The sequence below is a fragment of the Pieris brassicae genome, chromosome 9, assembly GCF_905147105.1.
Source record: "Pieris brassicae chromosome 9, ilPieBrab1.1, whole genome shotgun sequence".
Lineage (NCBI taxonomy): Eukaryota > Metazoa > Arthropoda > Insecta > Lepidoptera > Pieridae > Pieris > Pieris brassicae.
In genome coordinates this window covers 6,589,069-6,611,182 of record NC_059673.1, presented here as the reverse complement: position 1 = coordinate 6,611,182, position 22,114 = coordinate 6,589,069, and the positions used below count along the sequence as shown (strand labels likewise).

Here is a 22,114-nt window from a genome sequence, read left to right as displayed (position 1 = left end):
TTCTAATGTAAATGAATGATTTCAGATGTGTATTTGTGTAAAATTGGAAACGTCATATTTTCATGTAATATTTATGAATGCATATTGTATTAGAACTTATAAAGATAATCTATCCATAGTCTAGATAATATCTTAAGACAATAATAATTAAATAAATTAATATATTTAAAAAGTTTAGTCCCTGTGTACATTTAATTGTATTGTATTTCGATACATGTAATACAAATTATTCATAGAAGAGATCAACTATGCGAGGGATTAGAATGTCGCAATTTAGGTCTAGTTATTTAGACCGACGCGACGCCTATATTTGGCGTGTTATAGAAAAGCAGTCAGTAAAATCCTGAACATTAGACTCTCTTGTCTATTTAACGATATATGAAGAGCGAATAAACAATAACAGTGCTAGCCACCGAGTAGTAATGTATTTCTACGTATCAAAATGAAAATGAGTGATGAGTCATAAAACTGATAGTGAATCATTTAGCAGACGACAGTTATGAAAATGTCCTTGTGAAGAGGAAGAGGGGTTGACCGGTATAGTATTCTTATCAAGTATTATAAACAAGTACTCAAATGATGTTTCAGAAAGACAGGTTCAGATAACAAAATAAAAATATTAATGAAAAAGATTCTAAATAACATAAAGCGGTGTCGATTTGTTAGTTTAAAACGATGTGGCAATACTCATCGTTATAGAATAGAAGAATATAGAATCATAAATAAATCACTAATAAAGTATATAGCCAATGGGTCTGAATTTTATAGGAAATCGCCTTTGTGCGCTATACGATATTTTGTTAAGACAGTGGACTTATTTATTTTTTTACACTTCGTTACCATAATATGCAAAATTGTATTAAATTTTGTTATAAAAAAACAAAAAGTAAGCAGGTTACATAAGTTATTAGGCAATAGGCGGCCTTATCGCTAACAAGCGATTTCTTCCAGGCAACCCTAATATGGGACAATAAAAAAAGAAACACCTACAGAGTGTAAAGTACAAGAAGTGCATAATTAATTAACAACAAATAAACAATGCCGCGGATATTTAATATTAACAAAATTGTAACAGTATGAATATAAAACAGTACAAAATTATGAAAGTAGTTAGTAAGGATTTATTAGCAATAATGCAATTGTCCACTCTAAGAGCGTGGCTTCGAACTCTGGCTGTGCACCGATGACGTCCTCTGTGCGCGATAACACTTGCTCGTTTAGTAAAGGAAAAATGTCCAAAGATGTCAGGTCTAAAATTTAAACAATCTTACAACAAAGCTATCAAGCACGAAAAGCAATTCTTACAATATCAATAAAAATAACTTCGTACAGTAAACAAACATCAAAACCTAATTGAACCTGATTTGTGGTATTTGCGCAAACTAGGCGGTGCAACCAAGGAGATCCACATATAAGGTGCTGCTACATTCCACGTGAATGAGAACAGTAACTCGTGCCAATGATGACATAAACCATATGTCTGTCAAACGGTCAAGACGGTCATGAATAATTTTATGTCGGAGCAAATAGAGAATTTTAAGAGATGAGAAATGTTATTTCATCTATTAGGACAGTTTAATATCTTATTTTGTAAATATTTTATTATAATAAACACTAAACTGTATACTGTTAATGTTAATTAATAATTTAAAAAAGTCATGGCACTGCAACCTTTTCTTAAGGTCTGGCCTCAGATCTGTTTCATGATAATTTGTCAATTTAATATGCAAGTAGGTGATCATCCTGTGCCTGACAAATGCCGTCGTCTTTTTGGGTCTAAGGCAAGCCGGTTTCGGTTCTTATTTCGAGCGAATGTATTCAACATTCGTAGGAACTCACGCGCACATCGAAAATCCAGTGGTCCATTGACCAGGGATAGAACCTACGACCTAAGGTATGAGAGTCGCACGATGAAGCCACTAGGCAAACACTGCTCTAATAATAATTAACGAAATTGTTACTAATTGTAATTGTAATTTAAATTACAAATTTTAAAGGATTAAACATCCTAAATTATGTAATTAAATTTTCAAGTAAAATTTAATCATATTAATTACCTACATACCGGAACACAAAAAATATTTAAGTGATCTTGGAATTAAATAGTTAATCCTCCTTTACTTATATCAAAATAGATTTCTTAACTATATAACTAGAAAATTGTTGATAATTAATGAAAATGGACATTTATTATTCCCTCAATACGTTTAATGCAATAAGTTTTGTTTGAAATACATTACTAAAAGAATTTAAAACATAGAAACAGTATAAAATGTAAATAATACTATTATTATATCCAGTAAAATTTTATGATACAAAGTTGCGTTCGTGAGAAATTGTCGAAATTGAACAAGACGTGACGATAACATTTATCGTTAAATTAACCAAGTGGTTTTTTTTATCTTATCACGATGGGCTTAAGAACTTTTTATAAAGAATAAAAATAGATTATGTTTAAAATAGTATAAATAAAACATAAAGTAATTCCGTTACTTATCGCGATGGGTATATAAGACGAATCAACGTGTTTCAATTAATTGTGAATGATCAAAACAATCCACAGTCCAAAACGAGATACAATTTGTCATTTCGTTTGCCGAAATCAAATGCGTAAGTTTTATTCACCACCAGCCCAAAAATCATGATTTAATTACGATTCGTTAACAGGATACACGACCGTCATTTCGTTTGACCAATCACAATCAAGCGACAACGACATGATTCGACTGAATTCTATATTCGATTTACAATCTATATACGCGGCATTTTAGTATATCTAGCCTTACAGCTCCGTTCTAGTTACCAACTCGCAAATACATTAACAACGGAAACGGTACGTAATCTCGTTAAGTGCCCAAGGGACAACGACCTATTGTAGACAGGTTAATGATATATCGTTTATGTGAAACCTTCTAATACCTTCATTAAAAATGCACTTGCTAAATAGAAAGTGTTAAGAGGGATAGTTAACACTAATATATATTATATTTATAAAGCCTTCTATTGAGCTCATAAATTTGATTTGAGTGTGGTTTTTATAAAAGGTCGTATCATAATCATCGTATTTTGTCGGATAATAACATGTTTGTATAAATAAGAATTGTATATTAAAAAAAACACATCAGTTTTTATTACTTCATTGGTGTATCTCTCACACTGTTGAATTTTATTTTGAAAGGGAGTTTCTAACAGCCGTATTATTTGGTTCATTTTGATTCGACCGCGGATGCAATAGAAAACTGTTATTGTAACTATCACTACGAAATTATTTACCACTAAGTAATTTGTAAGCGTAATTACTACATACACTTCGCGTTAACTTTCGACTCTGAATCTTCGGGTTAAATGGACAATTATATCGGCAATGATTTTTCCGTTAAAACTATTACTAATAATATAATATATTGTTAATGTAATTTTTAAGTGTTGTTAAGTATTTCTAATTCCACATTTTTGTATGCCTTTAAATTAAACAACAAGTTTGTGTTATAACAAGTCGTAAAAGCAACAAGACAACTAAAAGCTGTGTTCTTGAACTTTTGTGAATTTGGTAAATGTCACAGTGGGCTGTAATATTTGTTTTGTAACATTCTTTTATTAGCTCATTCAGTAGTCAATTGTTTGTGAATTTACTAAGAACAAAACGCCTGCATATTGTTTATTTAGTTTGGTTAATATACTTCTATTGACATATTTATAAACGTGAGTTATATATTTTTTTAAATTATAATAAATACCTTTGTTGTCATTGTAAATTAATATTAAAGCGTTTTTAACGAAATCTGTATGCCTTAAACAACCTAACATAATGTAATGCGGTCATAGGATAGTGATTTTAGAGGGAAGTTTATATGGTATAAAGAAATCTGTAAGGACTGTATAAACTTAACCAATTGCCATATGTTAAAACGTTTGGATGTTTGTAAAGGTTGTAAAGTTTCGACACTCAATGTAACCCTTATACCGTATAAACTACGAAATAATTTTAATCAGTCTCTAGAATAAGGTTTTTATTTATAAGAATATCTGCTTAGTATACAAAATTTACTTCGCTTATCGTTTTTATTTCTACGTCAACGAAATCACGTATAAAATTAATATTAGGAAAATGATAAGAGACTAATTAGTACGTTATTCTGAGGTGGAAATCATCGTTTAGACCGATTAAATTAAACGAATGGATTCGTTTAAAAGTGTAAACAATCAATTATCGACAATATGTAATACCGGTAGAGAGCAAGAAGTTTGCTCAGACCACTAATGACCGAATTGTTCAGTAAACACGATTATCGCAAAACGTAACAACTATTTACCCAATCTACTTCTATATAAAAGCAAACTATTCTTACAAAAATGCACACTGAGTTATGTCAGAAATCGAACCGTAAACGAGTAAAAACGATCATACTTTGTCAAAACGCGTGGGAAAAATAATAATATTGAAATCTCTCAGACTGAAATTGAAAAGCTAAGATTAAATTCTAAATTTAAAAATAATTAATTCCGTGCTTTTGAATGAGCACTAAACAAAGGAATGCGTTTACTCTATCAAAACAATGACAGTATTTAGGTCGTGATAAGTTAAACATTTATCAAATGTGTTTTTAAATTAAACCCTATTTTAGATAATCACTTGAATAATTAGATAATTTTTATCACATTGTTAAACTTTGTTCAGTCACAACACTTTAAATTTCATTCAATGTATAACACAAAATACGCGCACGAATCGTTCGCGGCGAAGGAAAACTGAATAATTAATACACGAAAATAAATGCAATGATATCCTGTTGAACGTCAAAGGTCGCCATGTTTGATAAATCAGCTGTTAAAGGATTACTTATCGTATTTATCGTATTAATTTTGTGTTATGTCAACCATTTTTATCTTTATATATCAGAACGGACATCTGGTAATAAATTATAGAGTAAGTGTGATAAAATTTTAAACGTGAACGCATCCAAGAATGTTTCTGTGACATAAAATTCAACAGATACAATTTTTTGTCTGTAAGCCTTATTAAATTTTTAGAATATAAACTGTAGAACGAAAGGTTTCATTATTGGAATTCATAGATGTCGTTGCAATCGAGCAAATTTGATAAAAGCAAAAAGTGTCAAAATCGCTTTGCGCGACTGAATTCTGAGGGTGATATTCAGAAACGAGTATCATGTCAAAATAACAAAAAAAAAATCTCATCGGGTGTTATACGTTACGTTCAGTTTTTGTATCTTACCCAAAGATTAATGATATAGTAAATTGAATTTTATTTACCTTTACTGAATAATGCACATGATTCAAGGTTGATTGATATTCATAGTTACGTATAAAGTTATATAAACTACAGTATTTTCTAAAACTTAAATATTCAACGCGTCATAATTTTCTGTGTATCTACGTTATCTGCCATTCACCTTGAGTTTTATATAAGTTTGATTAACCTCTGTAGTAAGAATTTTTTATAAGTTTCCCGCAAACAAAACCTCCATGCATGTGAATATAATGTTAGCACGTTCATTAAGCCTTTTTCATCTGTAAAACCTTTATAGTCCGACGTATAAAGCCAGAAATTCTTTAAAAATTCTAAAAACCTAAAGTTTCACTTTCCAAGAGTATTGTCAAAGAGGTATTGTGCTTCAGCACAAAGAGTATAAAGCCTCACTATTTTTTTAAGCGCGCCGTCATTTTTCCAGAATTTTTAGGGTACACGAGTATTTCATAATGAATGCGACCATTTTTCATGCATTGTTTGAAATTTTACGGTAATTTAGAGAGGTAGTTCAGTTTAACGTATGCGTAAATCTAAATAGAGACTTGTATACGAACAACGCTGAACGTAATTGTTATATGCGCTAAGCACGCATTTTGACCAGACAATTTGGCCCACTTTAGGCTCAATTTGCCGAGCTTTATATTGGCTGTAAAGATATTTTCGATACGATTTAATGAATGCCTTTGATACACATTACCTAAAAGAAAGGAATTTCATCCGTATCCCACCCAACGTTAACGTTACCATATTGTACTTTAGTTAATACTTGATAAATCCCGTCTCACAGTAAAAGTTGTTGAAAATGTTATTGATAAGAATTTATAAAATAGTTTTCCTTGAAAATTCACAAATTTACAGTCATTTTTGGTAGGACGGGTTCGTTTCTGTAAATGGTTATAATTATCGTTAAAATCTCAAGGTAAGACTTTGAACTCGAGTTTTGCCTACGCATTTTTGTATTATATATACTAAATATTTCAGTATAAAGAAAATGTAATGTAATCAAAATTTATACTATAACTACGTTTTTGACGTTAAATTAATCATTAAAAGGTCGTGAATCATATAAAATATTTAATTAAGTAGATATAAAATCATATACTAGTAGAATTTGGTAGGCACTTAAAATCCAAGATAAACAAGAATACTTGCGAAATTGTGTCTTTAATTTCGAATGCAAATATGAAACCAAAATCTGCGTAGGATTGGATTTATAAACGTTTGGGGCCTTTGTCTATTATAGATCAGTAACATTTCGAAAACGTTATAGCAATAAACATATCTTTGAATACGGAATTAATTTAATTATCAAGTCAACAACTTTCAAGAGTACAAGAATATCCAGATTAATGTTTGCCAGACAATGTTTTCTAGAATATTCACTCCATACTTCAAGAATACATAGCTCAATATTCTTTTACTATAGGTACCTTTGAAATAAAACTTTCTACGTTCCATTAGCATAGCAAGATAAGCTTACAGTCATCAGAATCCCATCATTACTGAGTACTGATAATATCATTGAATAGTTCAACGCGAAAGTAGATTATTATTCACGAATGGTTTTATAGAAATGGGGTTTTTGGGCCGCACAAAGGGGAAACCACGTAAATGCAATATAAAGGATTTGAGTTTTTTTATAACTGTTAGGAGAAAGTAAATACTGTTAAATGTACTCAATAAATAATCTTAGGTTTAACAGATAAATAGATTTTTACATTAAAATCAGGAAACACTTTACGTCATTTGAATTTTACGTAAGGGGTCGACGGACCTTGACGCTCTCATAAAAATAAACTCTTATCATGATAGTTATGCTTTATATTGTGACTACATAAGAACCACATAAATAACCTAACACATAAAACGGAGATTTTTCGTAGATTAAAAAGAATACCTTATCACTACAGACACAAACGTAGTTAGGGTTGCAGTAAGCGCAGTCACATTCGGGACATTCGCTCCAGAAAATTTCCCCGTTGCAGCCTAACCGGCCGCCGGTTTCCACCTCTACCCACGTCGAACGCTTCATCAGGACGATGTTAACAAAAAATTCACAAGTCCACAGATAAGTACAAAAACATTTACACTCTGTCACTGCACACAAGATTTCTTTGTCTTTGAAAACTTACAAAAGCTTAAGAAAGCTCACAAACAAAAGACCGCGTGAATAAAGTACTAGGTTCGCAGAGATGCAAGAGGGTCGCGCGAGCTTGGCGGCAGAACCGCCACTCTACGGCTCATCGGACAGACTGAGTTACTCTCAATGTATGCGATCCCGCAACGCACTCACGAGAAGGAAGTCCTCAATGGCAACTTTATAAAATCGTTTTTAATAAAATAATTTCATAGAATCTAAATGTTTTAATCAAATATAATAAATAGTAGACAATTGTGTGTTATTTTGAATCGCGTCGATTTACCGTTTGTATTATTTCCATACCTTTGAATATAATTTTTGTTTAACAGTTTAATTTATTTTCGATACTTAAAATAATATTGGGGTACTTATATAAAATGTGCCAATTTTATCGTCATCAACCTGTTCTTAAACACTTTGAATTTGTATGTATCTTATTTACTTTTGATTAAATATAACATCAATCCGACCACAGATAAAGTATAACTGATGCAATTTCATGTTCCGCTGAAACATGACGTCTAAGTTCCATTCATGCGATAATAATGCGTTGTTTACAAATATTAGTGGCATACTCGCATTCTCTCACCCGTCATTACTTTACGATAATTGTAAACAAATGAATGGCGAAATAATAATTAAAAAGAAAAAACCTATTTATTATGGGTATTTGGACGATATATTATATTAAGAATAAAAAAATAAGTTCTTTAACTAGCCAAATAAATAATTATGGATATGTAATTGGACTTTAATAGTAATACAGAGAAACCAATTAATTAATTGTATTGCAGACCCTGTGGTTTCCTATAACCTGAGAAGGAACTTTTATATTTTGCGATATTTGTTATATAAATAAGCCTCATTACAAATTACAAGATGTGTACCAAATGCCGTAAATTTAGGTTACACAATTGTATCGTTTTCTTTCCGCAATCCGCAAACAAATGATGCACGTTTGTTTTAAATGCATTATTCACAGCACGACAATCTTTCACATACTTGTTTATATGTAAATTTTTAACAGAGTACAAGCAAATAATATATAAATAGAACAATATTAAAATAAACACCAATAACGGTTAAGCGTGCGATTTTAACTGGCTGTGCACCAATGTATCCTCCTATATGCGATTAAGACTTGCTCGTAAGGTGGCAAAACACAGAGTAAAAAGGTATCCATCAAAACACGGACGACGGGGGACCTAAAATATCAATAAAACAAATTTAGTAATCTACGTCCAAGAGGCATTATAAGGATTATAGCGTATATATTTTAGTTTAATTATAAGTAAATAACTTTAATTACAATAGTTTAGATCGACCTTGGAAGAAGTGAATGTCTAAGACTTTCTCTTACTATTAACCGCAAAAATTTGAAAAACTAATATATGCAAATATCATAATTGCATGTCGTCATATTTATAATAGCGCCAAAAACGTTATTACATAAATTGATTATTTCCCAACGTATATCTATCGGATCAACGGATCTATCGGAACTGGTATAACACTTTCGTTTCTAAATAAAACAGAGAAATCAAGTCAGAGTGGGACAATTCCGTGATTCGCCTCGAACCGATTAAATTGTGTCCAAATGGCTTGCTTCACGACGCGTTTTTTAAAACGATTTTATATAAATTTAAAATAATTATAAATATGATATATATATCTGTGTGTAAAGAACAAAGAGAATTTTTTTTTTCTACTTTCAGAGATAGAACAAAGCATTCTAAAAGGTATAACTATTAACGTATTAACTAAGAAAGCAAGGATAATTATAGAAGATGATTCGATTATAAAATACGTTACATTCGCTCGACTATAGTGACTTTCATTATTTCATTCAACTTTTATAAAATATAAATTACAGAAAACCAACAGAAATTTCTAATGTAACTAACGTACATAACGATATTAATTAAATAATCGTCTCACAACGAGACGATTGTGATAAGGACAAAACATTAAATAGCTATTTGTGGCTTATAATGTAACACTAATACTTGTCGGACTTCCGTATGTAAAATGTATTGGATTGTCTCGAGTGTCATAGCTCGCATTCTCGTTTCCGAATCTCAAAGTTTTCTGAATGTTGTGTCACAATTTTCAAACATATATTTTTATTATGTGTGTTAAATAATGCAAAACAATGGCCCTACAATGTTGTACGTCTGGGTCTCAGATATCCGTATCTGTCCATCATTATTTCTAATAAGTAAGTAGGTGATCAACACCTGTGCCTGACACGCGGTCGACTTTATGGTTCTAAGGCATTCCGGCTTTCACGATGTTTTCCTTCACCGTACGAGCAAGTCAAATCACACATGGACAGGAACATTGGCGGACAGCCGGGGTACGAACAGGGATGGGAGTCCCACTTTGAAAAGACTAGACCAACACGGCTCTATAGTAAAGTAACAGAAAGCGAAAAATGTGACGATGTTTGCCTTATTAGTTCCAGTATATTACGTATCCTATAACCAATTATTCGCTTATTTAGTAATATATTTCTTACGCAAGGTTCTACAAAGAATGCGGCAATGAAAGCTTGGGCTCAGTATTCCAGACGAGATTCAAGATAAATAATGTGAATACATTTATTTATTAGGAAGCTAATATATATATAAAGAAGATTAGCTTCACATATAATACAAATAATCATACACAGAAGATATAAAGGACGATATGATGCTCTATTTTCTGCATATATCCTTTTCACGGACATGTCATATTTTGTTAGTTTTACTTTAGAAACTCTACAATAATTCTCTAACGAGCGATCATTAACCGATACAATATACTCGTATTAATAGAACAGTTAACAGAGGCTGGATTATTACTGATAATAACTGAGACCACCGCCGGACATACTCGTGATTCCCGAAGGCGCCGTCTTCAATAGGCGTCTTTCCAATTGGCACGCTTTCTTTACGTGTTGCAGTCACAGTTGCAGGGGTGGTGGTGATGGGCAGTTGTGCATAGCAAAATTGTTACATTTTTATTTTGATTTCTAGGTATGTCTTTGTTATAAAGTATATCAAATTATCTGTTGAGCAATTCCTAATACAGCTTCAGAGTAATAAAAGACTGCGTAGGTAAACTTCATAAATACGATTGCGTCACCGAATTAACCACATATTTAAGGGCAACCACTTTCCTAATTCAATGTATCTATCATTGATGTAATGTATTAATATTAAACATACTAGCAATCCAGCTCAGCAGGGGCTTACATGTTACTCGTACCTTGCCAAATATACGAAATCCTGATGAACCAATGACGAAAACAAATGAAAATCGGTGGAGTTGTAAATTTTTCGTGCACAGCTAGTGACGGACTTTCATCTATATATATATACTGTTGTTGCGTGGAAAGGAAAACAATCTGGGAGTGTTCCAGTGCCTAGGCTGAGGGTAACTGACGTTACGTTAGGAGGCGATATCAACCGACATTACTATTTGTACCCTCAGCGAAAACTTACCTCTCGTAAAGGTCACTCATGACACAATGGAAATAATTAATTACTGCATAGAATAACAGAGATTTGTAATTCTTCGTTGAATGAACTGACAAAAGGTTCGCCTCATGTCAGTTCCTATACTGTTAGAAACAGTTAGTTTTTTGTAAATCTTTTAATCTGTTTAAAGTTGTGTTGTATTGCTTGTATTGTATGTTATATAGATGGCAATAGTTGCCGCATTGAGTAGTCTGTAATGATAACTTATTATGTTTACTCTTAGTAACACATAAAACACATTTTTATGAGTAAATATTAAACAGAAAATAATATATTTTCTAAAAGGATGTTTTAAAATTAAACACATCGAATTCTGATGCCAATGTGTACCGTAAGATTTATCTGAAGCATAAAAATAATTATGATAATAGTAGCAGTATATAATTAATATTGACTGTTGAATAAAGATGCCCACGAGTGTTGACGGCAGAAGATTTTCAAGTCACGATGACGGAGCGAAACAAACAATTACTAGGAGATAGTTTCATTATATTATGATCACTAGTAAACATGTATGAGCTTAGATGAATAAATCGATACTCGACATGTGCAAAAAATGTGAAAGGTGTGCCATTTTGACGTATAAAACATGCTTAAAAGAAATATATATATATCGCGGTATAGTACTTAAATCAGAGAGTTAATTGAATCTATAGATAGTTCATTTATTCAATCGAGTCGCTAATATTTTGATTTAAATAAAGCAGCGTCGAAAACGTTTAAGTATATGTCTGATCGAAAGCCAGCGTGTTGATTTACAATGTAAAACAAGACTCCGCCATTATTTCATTTGTTTTTGTTATTTCGGGGTGATCGTGAAGAACCGAGAGCTTGGAAATTCCGTGTTTTGCTTTATTGTAAATGGTTAGGTTAGTCTTGTTGCCTAGGAACGTTTAGGAAACTCGTTAAACGTTTCGTTCACTCACTTGTCTGACTGAACTTTAGCGACTTGATTGAATATCGATTTTTAATTGACTGTCTAGAGGTTCAATTATCTCTCAGATTTAAATACTTTACTGCGACATATATACGGCAAATATAGGTTTAAAAATTTATGTCACTAACTAAAAACGTCCAGTATATTTTAGACGTTTTTAATTGCTAAGAAATATCCAATTTAATTAGGAAAAATACTTGTTTAGTCTCACTTAAACTAAGAGTGTCTATAGATTTTAAACGTCCAGGATTCGCTAAGTCTTGTTTTTCAATCTTACCCTAACAGAATGTCCTTAATGGACAGGGCTACTGAATATTTAATGTCCTAGAATGTCATATGTCTTTCGCCGTAATAATAATATTATAAATGACTGTCGATTAGAGAGATTATCATAAAAGTAATAGCTCCACATTCATGAAAAATATACTTTCCTTTCGTAACATACAATTTATACAGTTAGTAACGGTTAATCATCAAAAATGTTTTCGTTTTGGAGACTTCAATTGGCAAAATTGTTTAATACATTTGTAGACATTTATAATTATATCTACTATACATTAACGGTATATTAATACCTACTTACTTAAAAGATATTTATAAACGAATAAGTTTCGAGTAATGTACTTTTCAAACGTTATCGAAAAATATATGAAACAAACATTTTATAGGACTTAAACTTAAACTTTTATATACTACATAAATAACTGATTATTACCAACTTTGGCACAAATAATGGTCAATGGCCATCATAGTAACATGTAGATCGCCCACTCTAAGCCTAATTCTGGCAGTGGCCGTGAGATATTAAAAGTCAAGTTGAGAGAACTTGTAATAATTGCATGACATTTAGAACTGTGTGTACATTAATAATTTTGTGTAATCAACGATTATAACTTTACTTACGACCCTTACTGTATCATCTATGCGGATGTAAGAACTCAAAAACTCGTGTCCAAGTAATTATTTTTAAATAATGAGACTAAAAAAAAAACGACTAGAAAATTTTGGGAGAAGTATCCAAATTCATTTCTAACTTTTACTTTGGTCGTAGGTTTGATCCCTGGCTGTGCACCAACTTTCTTGCTATGTGCGCATTTAACATTCGCTCGATCGGTGAAACATCGTGAGGAAACCTTTCCTTAGACCCAAAAAGGCCATGGCGTGTGTCAGAAACAGGAGGCTGATTACCTACTTGCCTATTAGATTGACAAATTATCATGAAACAGATTCAGAAATCTGTGGTCCAGACCCAATTAGGGTTGTAGCGTCACTGATTTATCTATTTGTTTTGATATACAGAACTAGACAGACGTTTGATCACAATCCCACCTGATGTTAATTGAGATCTGGACTATTAGAGATGTCTTAACCACCGCTAAATAAACAAAATAAATATTTAAATCAAACAAAACCAAAACAATAACACGATGAACATTAATTGAAACTTGTATCAAGGTTTCTATGGGTATTCTAATAAAGACGTTAATGCAAAACAATGTATATCTAAAACGTGATCTATGTATATAAGATGAAAGTGTTTACGAGTTTCGTTTTATACGTCGAACTTGCTTACATTTAACCTTAAGTTGGACCTTTAAACAGCCTTCTGCACCGGACGTGGCATCATAATATGTTTCTTAGACTTGTTATTTCCTAAATAGCTGCAAATTGATGTTAAAAGTTTTAATCAGCAGATTTTTGCATCTACTGACTAATTACTTCAACGTTTTTAATCTTGTGTGTATTTAATTACGTGTATTTGATTTTGATTTACGGATGGCCTTTTAAAAAGCACTATTTAGGACAATTAACCATTATATCTTGGAATATTTAATAACATTATTTTTTTGCAAAAGGTAGATAATAATAAACATGGTTTATCGCTAATCTATCTTCTAGACAACAAAAGAAAACAAGATTTTTTTTTGTAGGGAATTCTTGAAGATAATCGTAGACCAAAAATTATTATAAGCCTGGTAACAATATCTCAATGGCGGGGTTTTAATGAGGAAAAACGGGTGTTCAACCACGTGCAAGGAACACAGAATGGCACTTACACCGTTGAGAGCTTCCCATGGCGTAGTTCAGATGAAGTGGTCTGGAAAATGTGTGGGATAACAAAAGCTATTCTTTTTTGATCAAAGTAATTATAATTTCCAAAGGAATCACTTCCGTTAGTGTTTTATAGGCTAAGAGGATACCTATGTCTCATTTTTACAGATTTACACTGCCATAGTTATTGGATATTTAGACAATAATTATGTTTCCAGATAATAATGGTGTAGGGTACATTTTCTCTCTCTGTGTGTGCTTTAATGAAATAAATGCTTTTCTTTCATTCTAAATATACTACTACCTTTTCTTCTTCTTCTTACTCCCTTTTAGATATCAATATATTTGTTACGGAAGTCCTGTGTCAATAGATAGATTTATTACATAGGATTTTAGTATATTTTCGTAGTTACCAGGACGCTAACATTCTAGGTAAAGATTAAGGTTATACCGGGAAGGGTCATCTAAGCTGGTCATAGAAATCGTGGATTTCTTATAGTAAATTAATAGCACTTAAATTATAACAGATCAATTCAGTTCTATGTAAATTTATATTAATCCCTTCACGAATTCTGACAATAGAACTAGCTTTGTTATGTACGCTAAAGTCGACTATGACATAATGTTTTCATAAGCTGTAAATATACAAGAGCAAATCAACCTGCGTTCACCTTGAGAAAGGAATGTAGCGTGTATTCGCTACTCCAGTTCAACAATAACATGCATATATCATTTTAAACCACGTAATTGTGCTAATTTAAACAATTAAGACTTAAACGAAGAAGATTTTTAGATTCATACATATATGTTTCAGGCCATTGTGTTTTGGCCGCACATGTATCGATTTCATTAATGATTTATCTACTAGAGCAAGTAGGGAATTTGGGACAAAGACGGTTTTCACACGATGATTTTTTCCTGTGCATTATTAGCACTCTCTACACGGAAAGATTCAACACGGAAAAGCATTCGAACCTTAGAATTAATCATACGTTTTATCACTAGGTTCTAATACATTTAATGTAAGATATTTGTTTTAAAAGACTAGTTTGACTGACGACGTCGTCAGAAGGCCGGCTCACAGTGGACGCAGAGGCCAGTGCAGGGCGTACTGGAGAGAAATGAAAATAAGACAATGGATCAAAAAAAGGCTGATGATAATGATACTTATTTAATTACATTTTTCGAATAGAACTGTATTATAAGGTTTGAGTAAAAGTGTCTCAAAACGGACTACACAATTTTGTAGTGAAATTTTAAAATGTATTTAAGTGTTATTTAAGTCTATATTTATACTCAGAAATTAAAGCGACTCAAATGGACATCTTGGCATGTACGGGAGTAAGGAACTCTCAGCATGGTATCCTGGTCAGTCTAACAAAAACCTTAATGCATGGAATTCCCTCAGTCAAGTTAACGAGCTCCCTTGTACATTAAACCTCAGTTTTTGTTTATCCATTCAACCAGCAGTTATTCCGTATAAGAAATGAAATTGGACAATAGAATTGTTTGATAAAAGTATCATTAAACGCCGCAAATTAGTTACATTAAATTCTTGTTTTGTAAGAATGTCTTTGATAAGATTCAAAAAGTTACAAAAATATTTTTGTTATACAATATTTAAGTGTTTTGATTTACTGTTCATTTTAAATACGAGCATAGAGTGAGCTTATTTAAGAATGTTCAAAGATAAACCTTATAATATACTTATTAACACCCCAAAGTTAAATATTATTAAATAGTTAATTAGTTAAATAAGCAACACTAAATTTGTGTTGAAGCCATACTTCTATAAAATTAAAATGCTACCTAGAGGCCAGCAGATATGAAATGAAATATGCAGTGGCTATCCTTATTAAATTAAATTCAATGTTAAACGTAATTTGCGTAGATAAAATATTATTTTAATTAACATTTACTCTTGTATTAGGTGTGGAATACAATTCATTTTCGACCTTGTGAATTGCATTCCTTTGAGCGGGAAGCTGTCTTAAGTTGATTAAAATAATAGCTTGATAAAATATAATATAAAGCTCTTAGATGCAATAATCCAGTGTTGCAACTCTTAATGGAGTTTGGCTTAATATTTCATATTGATTATTCTTCTTTATATGGCATAAAGAAGATAAAAATCAGCATGAACGTAACATAAGCAGTTGACTTTTCGCTTAGGAAAGATATGCGCAATGTTGCACTGACGAGTAAATAAATATCATTTTACGTTTGATAATTAAAAAAGTTCATCCCTGAAGTCATAGGTTCAATTCAATTCTCGTCTGTGCACCAATGGACTGTCTTTACGGCTTGCCTAAGACCCGAAAAGTCGACGGCGTGCATCAGGCACAAAAGGCTGATCACCTACTTGCCGATTAGATTAACAAAAATAATCATGAAACAGATACAGAAATCTGAGGCGTAAAAACTACAACTCCTTTTAGGTCTGGGCCTCAGATTTCTGTAATGTCTCAGATTGTTTTTTTTTTTGAGTTCAGAAAGACAGTTTACAAAGATCTTGAAATTATAAGAATTCATTAAAAAAATTAAAATATTATTGGAGATTACTGACCATATCAAAGAGGCTTTATAAACCAAAAACCAAATAGTAAAGTATGTTGTTTAATCGAGTCTTTTCAAACAAAAACCTTTTAATTAACTCCAAACTCCAAATCACACTATTATCCTCATCACAACTTGAAGAAATTGTATATAAGTATACTAAACTAGTAATAAAAAAGGAATGAATAAAAAGGCTATTAGTCTGTGTTTTAAACTTTTAGTAACTACAGATAATGCTGTAGTAGAGAGTATGAACAATGTCTTTACTGCATAAGCCTAATGATGATAAAAGTTACGCATTCTTATCTGATACTTTAACACATTACCATATATGTGCTACATACATTTATTTTAGGCGAGAACTACAAAAATAAAAAGTATCTACCGCAACTTAGATAGATATGTTATATTATACTCTATAATATATTATAGTGTTGGTTGATTTCGGTCATGTATTTGGGCCCCTATGTTTATTACTGCATATTTGCCGCTCGCTTAAACGATAAGACAAAACACTGGGGGTGGCATGCCTTAAATACCAAAATAGACGAAGTCTGCCAATTAAGAAAAACATAAAAAAAAGATACTGAAATCTGGAAGCAAGGTTGTAGCGCTACTGGTTTTTTTATTACTTTTATTTACTGTGGGAATATTTGCGTTCGCACATACGACCAAAAGTTTAATAGGATTATACATATTTTATTGCATCAGTAATCACACTGAATAGTTACATTGAGTTCATTATACAAATTGAATTTTCTCGTCACTTCATTCAATTGACTATGCCTTTGTTCCATTTGGCCACCTTTGGCCTAGATTCCATTATATTGCCCATGACAGCAGCTGCATTGATTAAAATATTTAACCCATACTAAGTTTCACTGTAATAATAAACATAGTAAGAAACTCATACCAGTCGTTATTTGTTCGTCATAAATCGATCCGATTTAAAAACGAAATGAAACTTAAATTAACAGCTGTCAAAGTGTGAAGTTTGACATTTGTTTATGATGAGATCACGTCTTACAACAAATTTGACATTTGGTTTAAACGATTATCCCAATTTACAAAGTAACTAAAAGAGATTAAAGTTATAATATAATTCATAAGTTTTTATCATAATTAATCCGTGAATTTGCGGAATGCAAAAATCAAAAAGCATTTCCGGGACACAATGGTGCGTGAATACATGGGTTTTTTTTATTATTGAACGCGTTGCGTAAGCGCAGGAAGTGCACTGAACCTTTTTAAAACTATTGAAGCGAAAAATAGGCGTCAGTGCCATACTAGCAAACCCTCGTTATGTATGACTTTCACTCACACCATAATTCATGTAATCCATTTAAGACGTGTGACCACAGCTAAGTTCCGATCCGATGATTCAACTGATGTCACTGTTTGTTTCCATGGCGTTAAATGATATGCAATGCTTAAGTCAATGGTCCAAATGAATAGAAATACATGACGTAAATATAGTCAAACGTATCATTTGAGGGAGAAACAAACGGATTTTGATACAATGCAACAAATACTGGAACAACCTGCCACCTCCAGGGACATCAAAGGAACTTCGTCTTTTAATCTTCGATAAAAAGCAAAAGTCATCTATTGGAATAACACTTGCCTGGCCTGGGAATTTAGTTGCATTGTGTCATGTTATATGTTCTAGGTTTGATTGTCTTTGTAATATATATTTTACTTTGATTTATATAGCTGAAATGGTCACTGAAAATCAGTGTTGCTGATGACAGCAACTTAAAGCTGAGTCGAGCACATTTTTAACTAAAGTCATTGTGTTTGCGTTTCTTTCTTTGATGTGCATTGCATGCATTAATTTGTAAATGTTTTTTCTTCTTCGCAGTTGGAAAAGTTTGAAAACCATTTTTTGAAGTGAAACTTTTTTATCGGCGTTGAAAAAAATTTACAGTCACATTTTTCGGTTACGAGCCATCTTTTTTTAAAGATTAGACAATAAAGATTGACACAAGAGTTATACTTACAAACTTTAACCTCTATCTTGTTATATAAAGTTTAAAATAATAAAATAGTATATAGCATAATACAACTCATTGGCAACGTATACCAAACATAATTAAAGCGAGATAGAAACATTACTTTAGGAATGTATTTATTGCATAAAAGATATACGTAAGTCCTCAGGAAATAAACAAGTTTCCTAAGAAATGCCCTAAGGAACTACCTGATTGACGACTTCCTGTTACCAGCCCTAAAAAAGTGTTATTTAACTTACTTATATAAATTATAAAACTTTCTATTGAAAGTAATTGAGATATATATTTACGTATAACATGAAAATGAATTGTTTGACTATTTAGTTACTGGCATAAATGCGACTGTTTTTACATTCATTTATAACCATGTCATTGGATATGTGCTTTAAATAATAAGCTATTATTTATTTACTATATCATAGAATAAACAAAAAAATAATTAATATTCTATAGGCAAAGGGTCACCTGTCTGCGTGGTAATCACATCACGTAATAGATATACACGATCTATTACGAAAGTAATGCGCCATATACAAAAATATTTCTAGATTTTTCTCGCGATAACCTGGCCTACTTAATTATGAGGACAGATTTTTTTTTGTGCTTTTTTGAATGTACTGTCATGTTTGCCTGTAAAGGCCTGGAATGTTATCCCTAGAATTTTGATGAAATAATAAATTTCTGATATAATTTTCAATACATTTAGCCATGTGAAATGATATTGCTCTATATCCTGTAAAACTATAGCTTTCAAATGACTTTGTATTTAATAAATTTCTCAAACCATAACCGATTACAAAAACTGAAATATAAAATAATGATATTGTTTGAATTGATAAAAGAAATCAGATGGTTTATATTGGAAATGCCGGTTGAAATTAGACGACGCGGTTATCATTAGTAATAAAAAGCATAATGAACCGTGAAAGCATCTATGACCTGTACTTTCGCCTACTTTCCATACTCGACACTGGTTTTTGCGACTTTGAAACTTGAATTAGAGTAATTGACGTCATCGGAGAAATAACTAGACCTTTGTTTAGGCTAAAATGACCATACTGAAACAAGATTATTACAGTACAAAATAATCTTCTGTCAAGAACGCGTGGATTATCAGTCGGCAATTATCAGTCATACGTATGTCGAATTGATTTTATTTCTTCCCACACAGTAACTTAATACGATTTTCAACATTACACTGTATTGTTATTATTAACTAAGACCCGACTACTTAACAAGACGCAAGTATTTTCACATTCTTCCTCTCTCAGTTAGGCGTGAGATAGCAGATGTTGGTCATTTAATGAATTTAGCTACAGGTAAACTGAGTAAGTAAGTGGAATAAATTGTGCATCATAAGTTTTTATAAGTGTATATGTTATACAAAGTGTTTCTGAATTTTTAGTTAGTTAGCTTATTGCTCTGTGATATATATTTTTGATTTAAAATTTAGTTATTAACAATCTAGTTAATTATTAAATACTTAATTGTATTAATATTTGTTTAATGGCGTAAAGTTCTCAATAAATAAAATTTAATTACATATATTGTCTTAGCATAAAAAATCGTCTTAAACGTCTAAAGTATTGAGGTTTGTACAAGGAAAAACTTAGAAAGGTTTACTTTCATTAATAATTATTATTCTGCACTCGTGTATGTGAGACGCCCTTGTAGCACCGAATTAAGCTGGCCCATCAATATTTATGAGTGCATGTCAACAAAAACGATAATTGAAATCGTGTTCAAGTAGAAATGGTTCTGGATTTCTTTTTTTAGAGCAACAACAAAATTGAAAAATAAAATTTTCTTAATTGTGCTTAGCTTTGGTACAACCTAAGGTAAATGTATTTACACCAAAGTTTCTTTGATGAACATTTGCTAAAATGTTAAGGGTCTCAATATGTTGCGCCTTGTGATACTTTACTACTTTACCTTAATCATGTCTTTGACAATCTGTTTTACATATTTGTGATATTTAATGCGCTAATTATTGAAGAATCAACGTCAATGAATGAAGAATTAACTGTTAACGTAGTTTAATAAAGCTTTTTTTATAATTTGGCGATTATTTAACTTATCCTAATCCTTGGGGTTGATTTCAAACAATTTATATGGCGGAGATTTTCTTGCCCGCTCTACGCCCGTGACTTGCGAAATAGTAGTTATTTCTAAATTTGACATAACCTATACCGATAAAGTTATCTTGAGTTTGAAGACATTTTAAATAAAATATATTATAATACACAAACCTTTTCGGCTAGTGGTTGTATGGCCGCACTCTGTGGCGGAACAGACTGCACGGGACGAGCAGGCTTAGCCGCTGCTCGCTGAAGTGTCGCTCGCTTCACAGTCACCATTAACCACACATCTTCTACTCTTTGTGATACCTGGGATCAGTAAGTAAAGTTTAAAGGATACATTTCTGTTGAGTCACGTTTTTTTTATTTAACAAGCGAATGTTTTGTAATATTAGCCTACGGGTTGCACATAAATATTAATAGACATTTCAGCAGTATGGCCATGCTAGGAGGTTTAATTAAATTATCATGGTTGATTAATAATATCTAAGGAACCTATCAATGGTGAACTGTGAAAGATTTTAGCTTCCAATAGGTTAAATGCAGAACTTTTTACGTCTTTGGTTAATGCCTCAATTAACGTTGACTCTTAATTAATGTTTTCTAATAACAGCTATTAATGTGTTGTTGTATGCGAGTAGATGAAAAAGATCGTAATTTTGAAATTTTGTCACGTTTCAAAATTTATATGTTCTTTAAAATAGTGTAAAAGTGCCCTAAAATAATTAAAATAGATTTTTTTTAGATACACTATGAAATATCTCTTAGAATAATTTATTTCTTATTAAGTACAATAACCACAACAAACTACACTTTTGCGCGCCAAATCTTATTACTTCGCATGCGCTAAAGCGGACGATGACGTCTGTGATGACACAGATTAGTAAAATGATTAACATGTCATAGAGTTACATATAATAGAATAAATAAAGACTTATATGCTTTTGTTTTCTTAAGATTAAAAAAAATAAACCATCTTTATTGTTTTGAAAATTTAATACATAGCAACAGTAAGTTTTATGTAAAACGTCAAGAAGCTCGTTTTAAATATGCCTTTTTTCTAAAGTCTTTACGCCTTAACGTATTACTTATATTGACAATTGCCATTTGTGTGTACCTACTATTTGTTAGTTTGTATTAAATAAATTATTAATTAATAAAAATACATTCGAAAACATATTTTAACTAAAATGGGGTTTTCTATTCAGGACAAAGGTTATTATAAAGTATTGGTAGTTTCTACATAACCTGATTATTTGTTCAATTGGCTCTAAATCGACCTTCTTTTTGAATATACATTTTATGCGTTCAAATTATTCTTGTAATAAAGGAAATAAGTTTACTTGTGTAACTAGCGCCCTTGTTTCCTGGGTTGCAGATTGCATAAGCATCTCCCGGAACTCTTCGGGTGACGTCAATCCGAATGTCTTCGCATCTTCTATCAGTTTATCCACGGCTATAAGACCGCCTTCTCCCGCCAAAATTTCAACTCCAGTGGTACACCATTCATTTGCCTTAAAATTTAATATAAGTTGTGTGCAACATT

At 31.6% G+C, this 22,114-nt stretch overlaps 1 protein-coding gene across 7 annotated transcripts in view; it reads right to left on the bottom strand.

Annotated features, from left to right (window-relative positions):
* The window catches only part of LOC123714464 (guanine nucleotide exchange factor DBS-like), a 91,167-nt gene that overhangs the window by 26,144 nt on the left and 42,909 nt on the right, over positions 1 to 22,114 (bottom strand). For all 7 annotated transcript variants that reach the window (XR_006754311.1, XM_045668713.1, XM_045668717.1 and 4 more), the window contains exons 10-11: positions 21,912 to 22,082; positions 20,740 to 20,877 (exon numbers count right to left, since the gene is read on the bottom strand). Coding sequence is in view for 6 of the 7 variants with exons in the window: in XM_045668713.1 (XP_045524669.1) it covers positions 20,740 to 20,877; positions 21,912 to 22,082 (309 nt within the window). In the remaining variant the exon portion in view is untranslated. The remainder of the gene's footprint in view (positions 1 to 20,739; positions 20,878 to 21,911; positions 22,083 to 22,114) is intronic.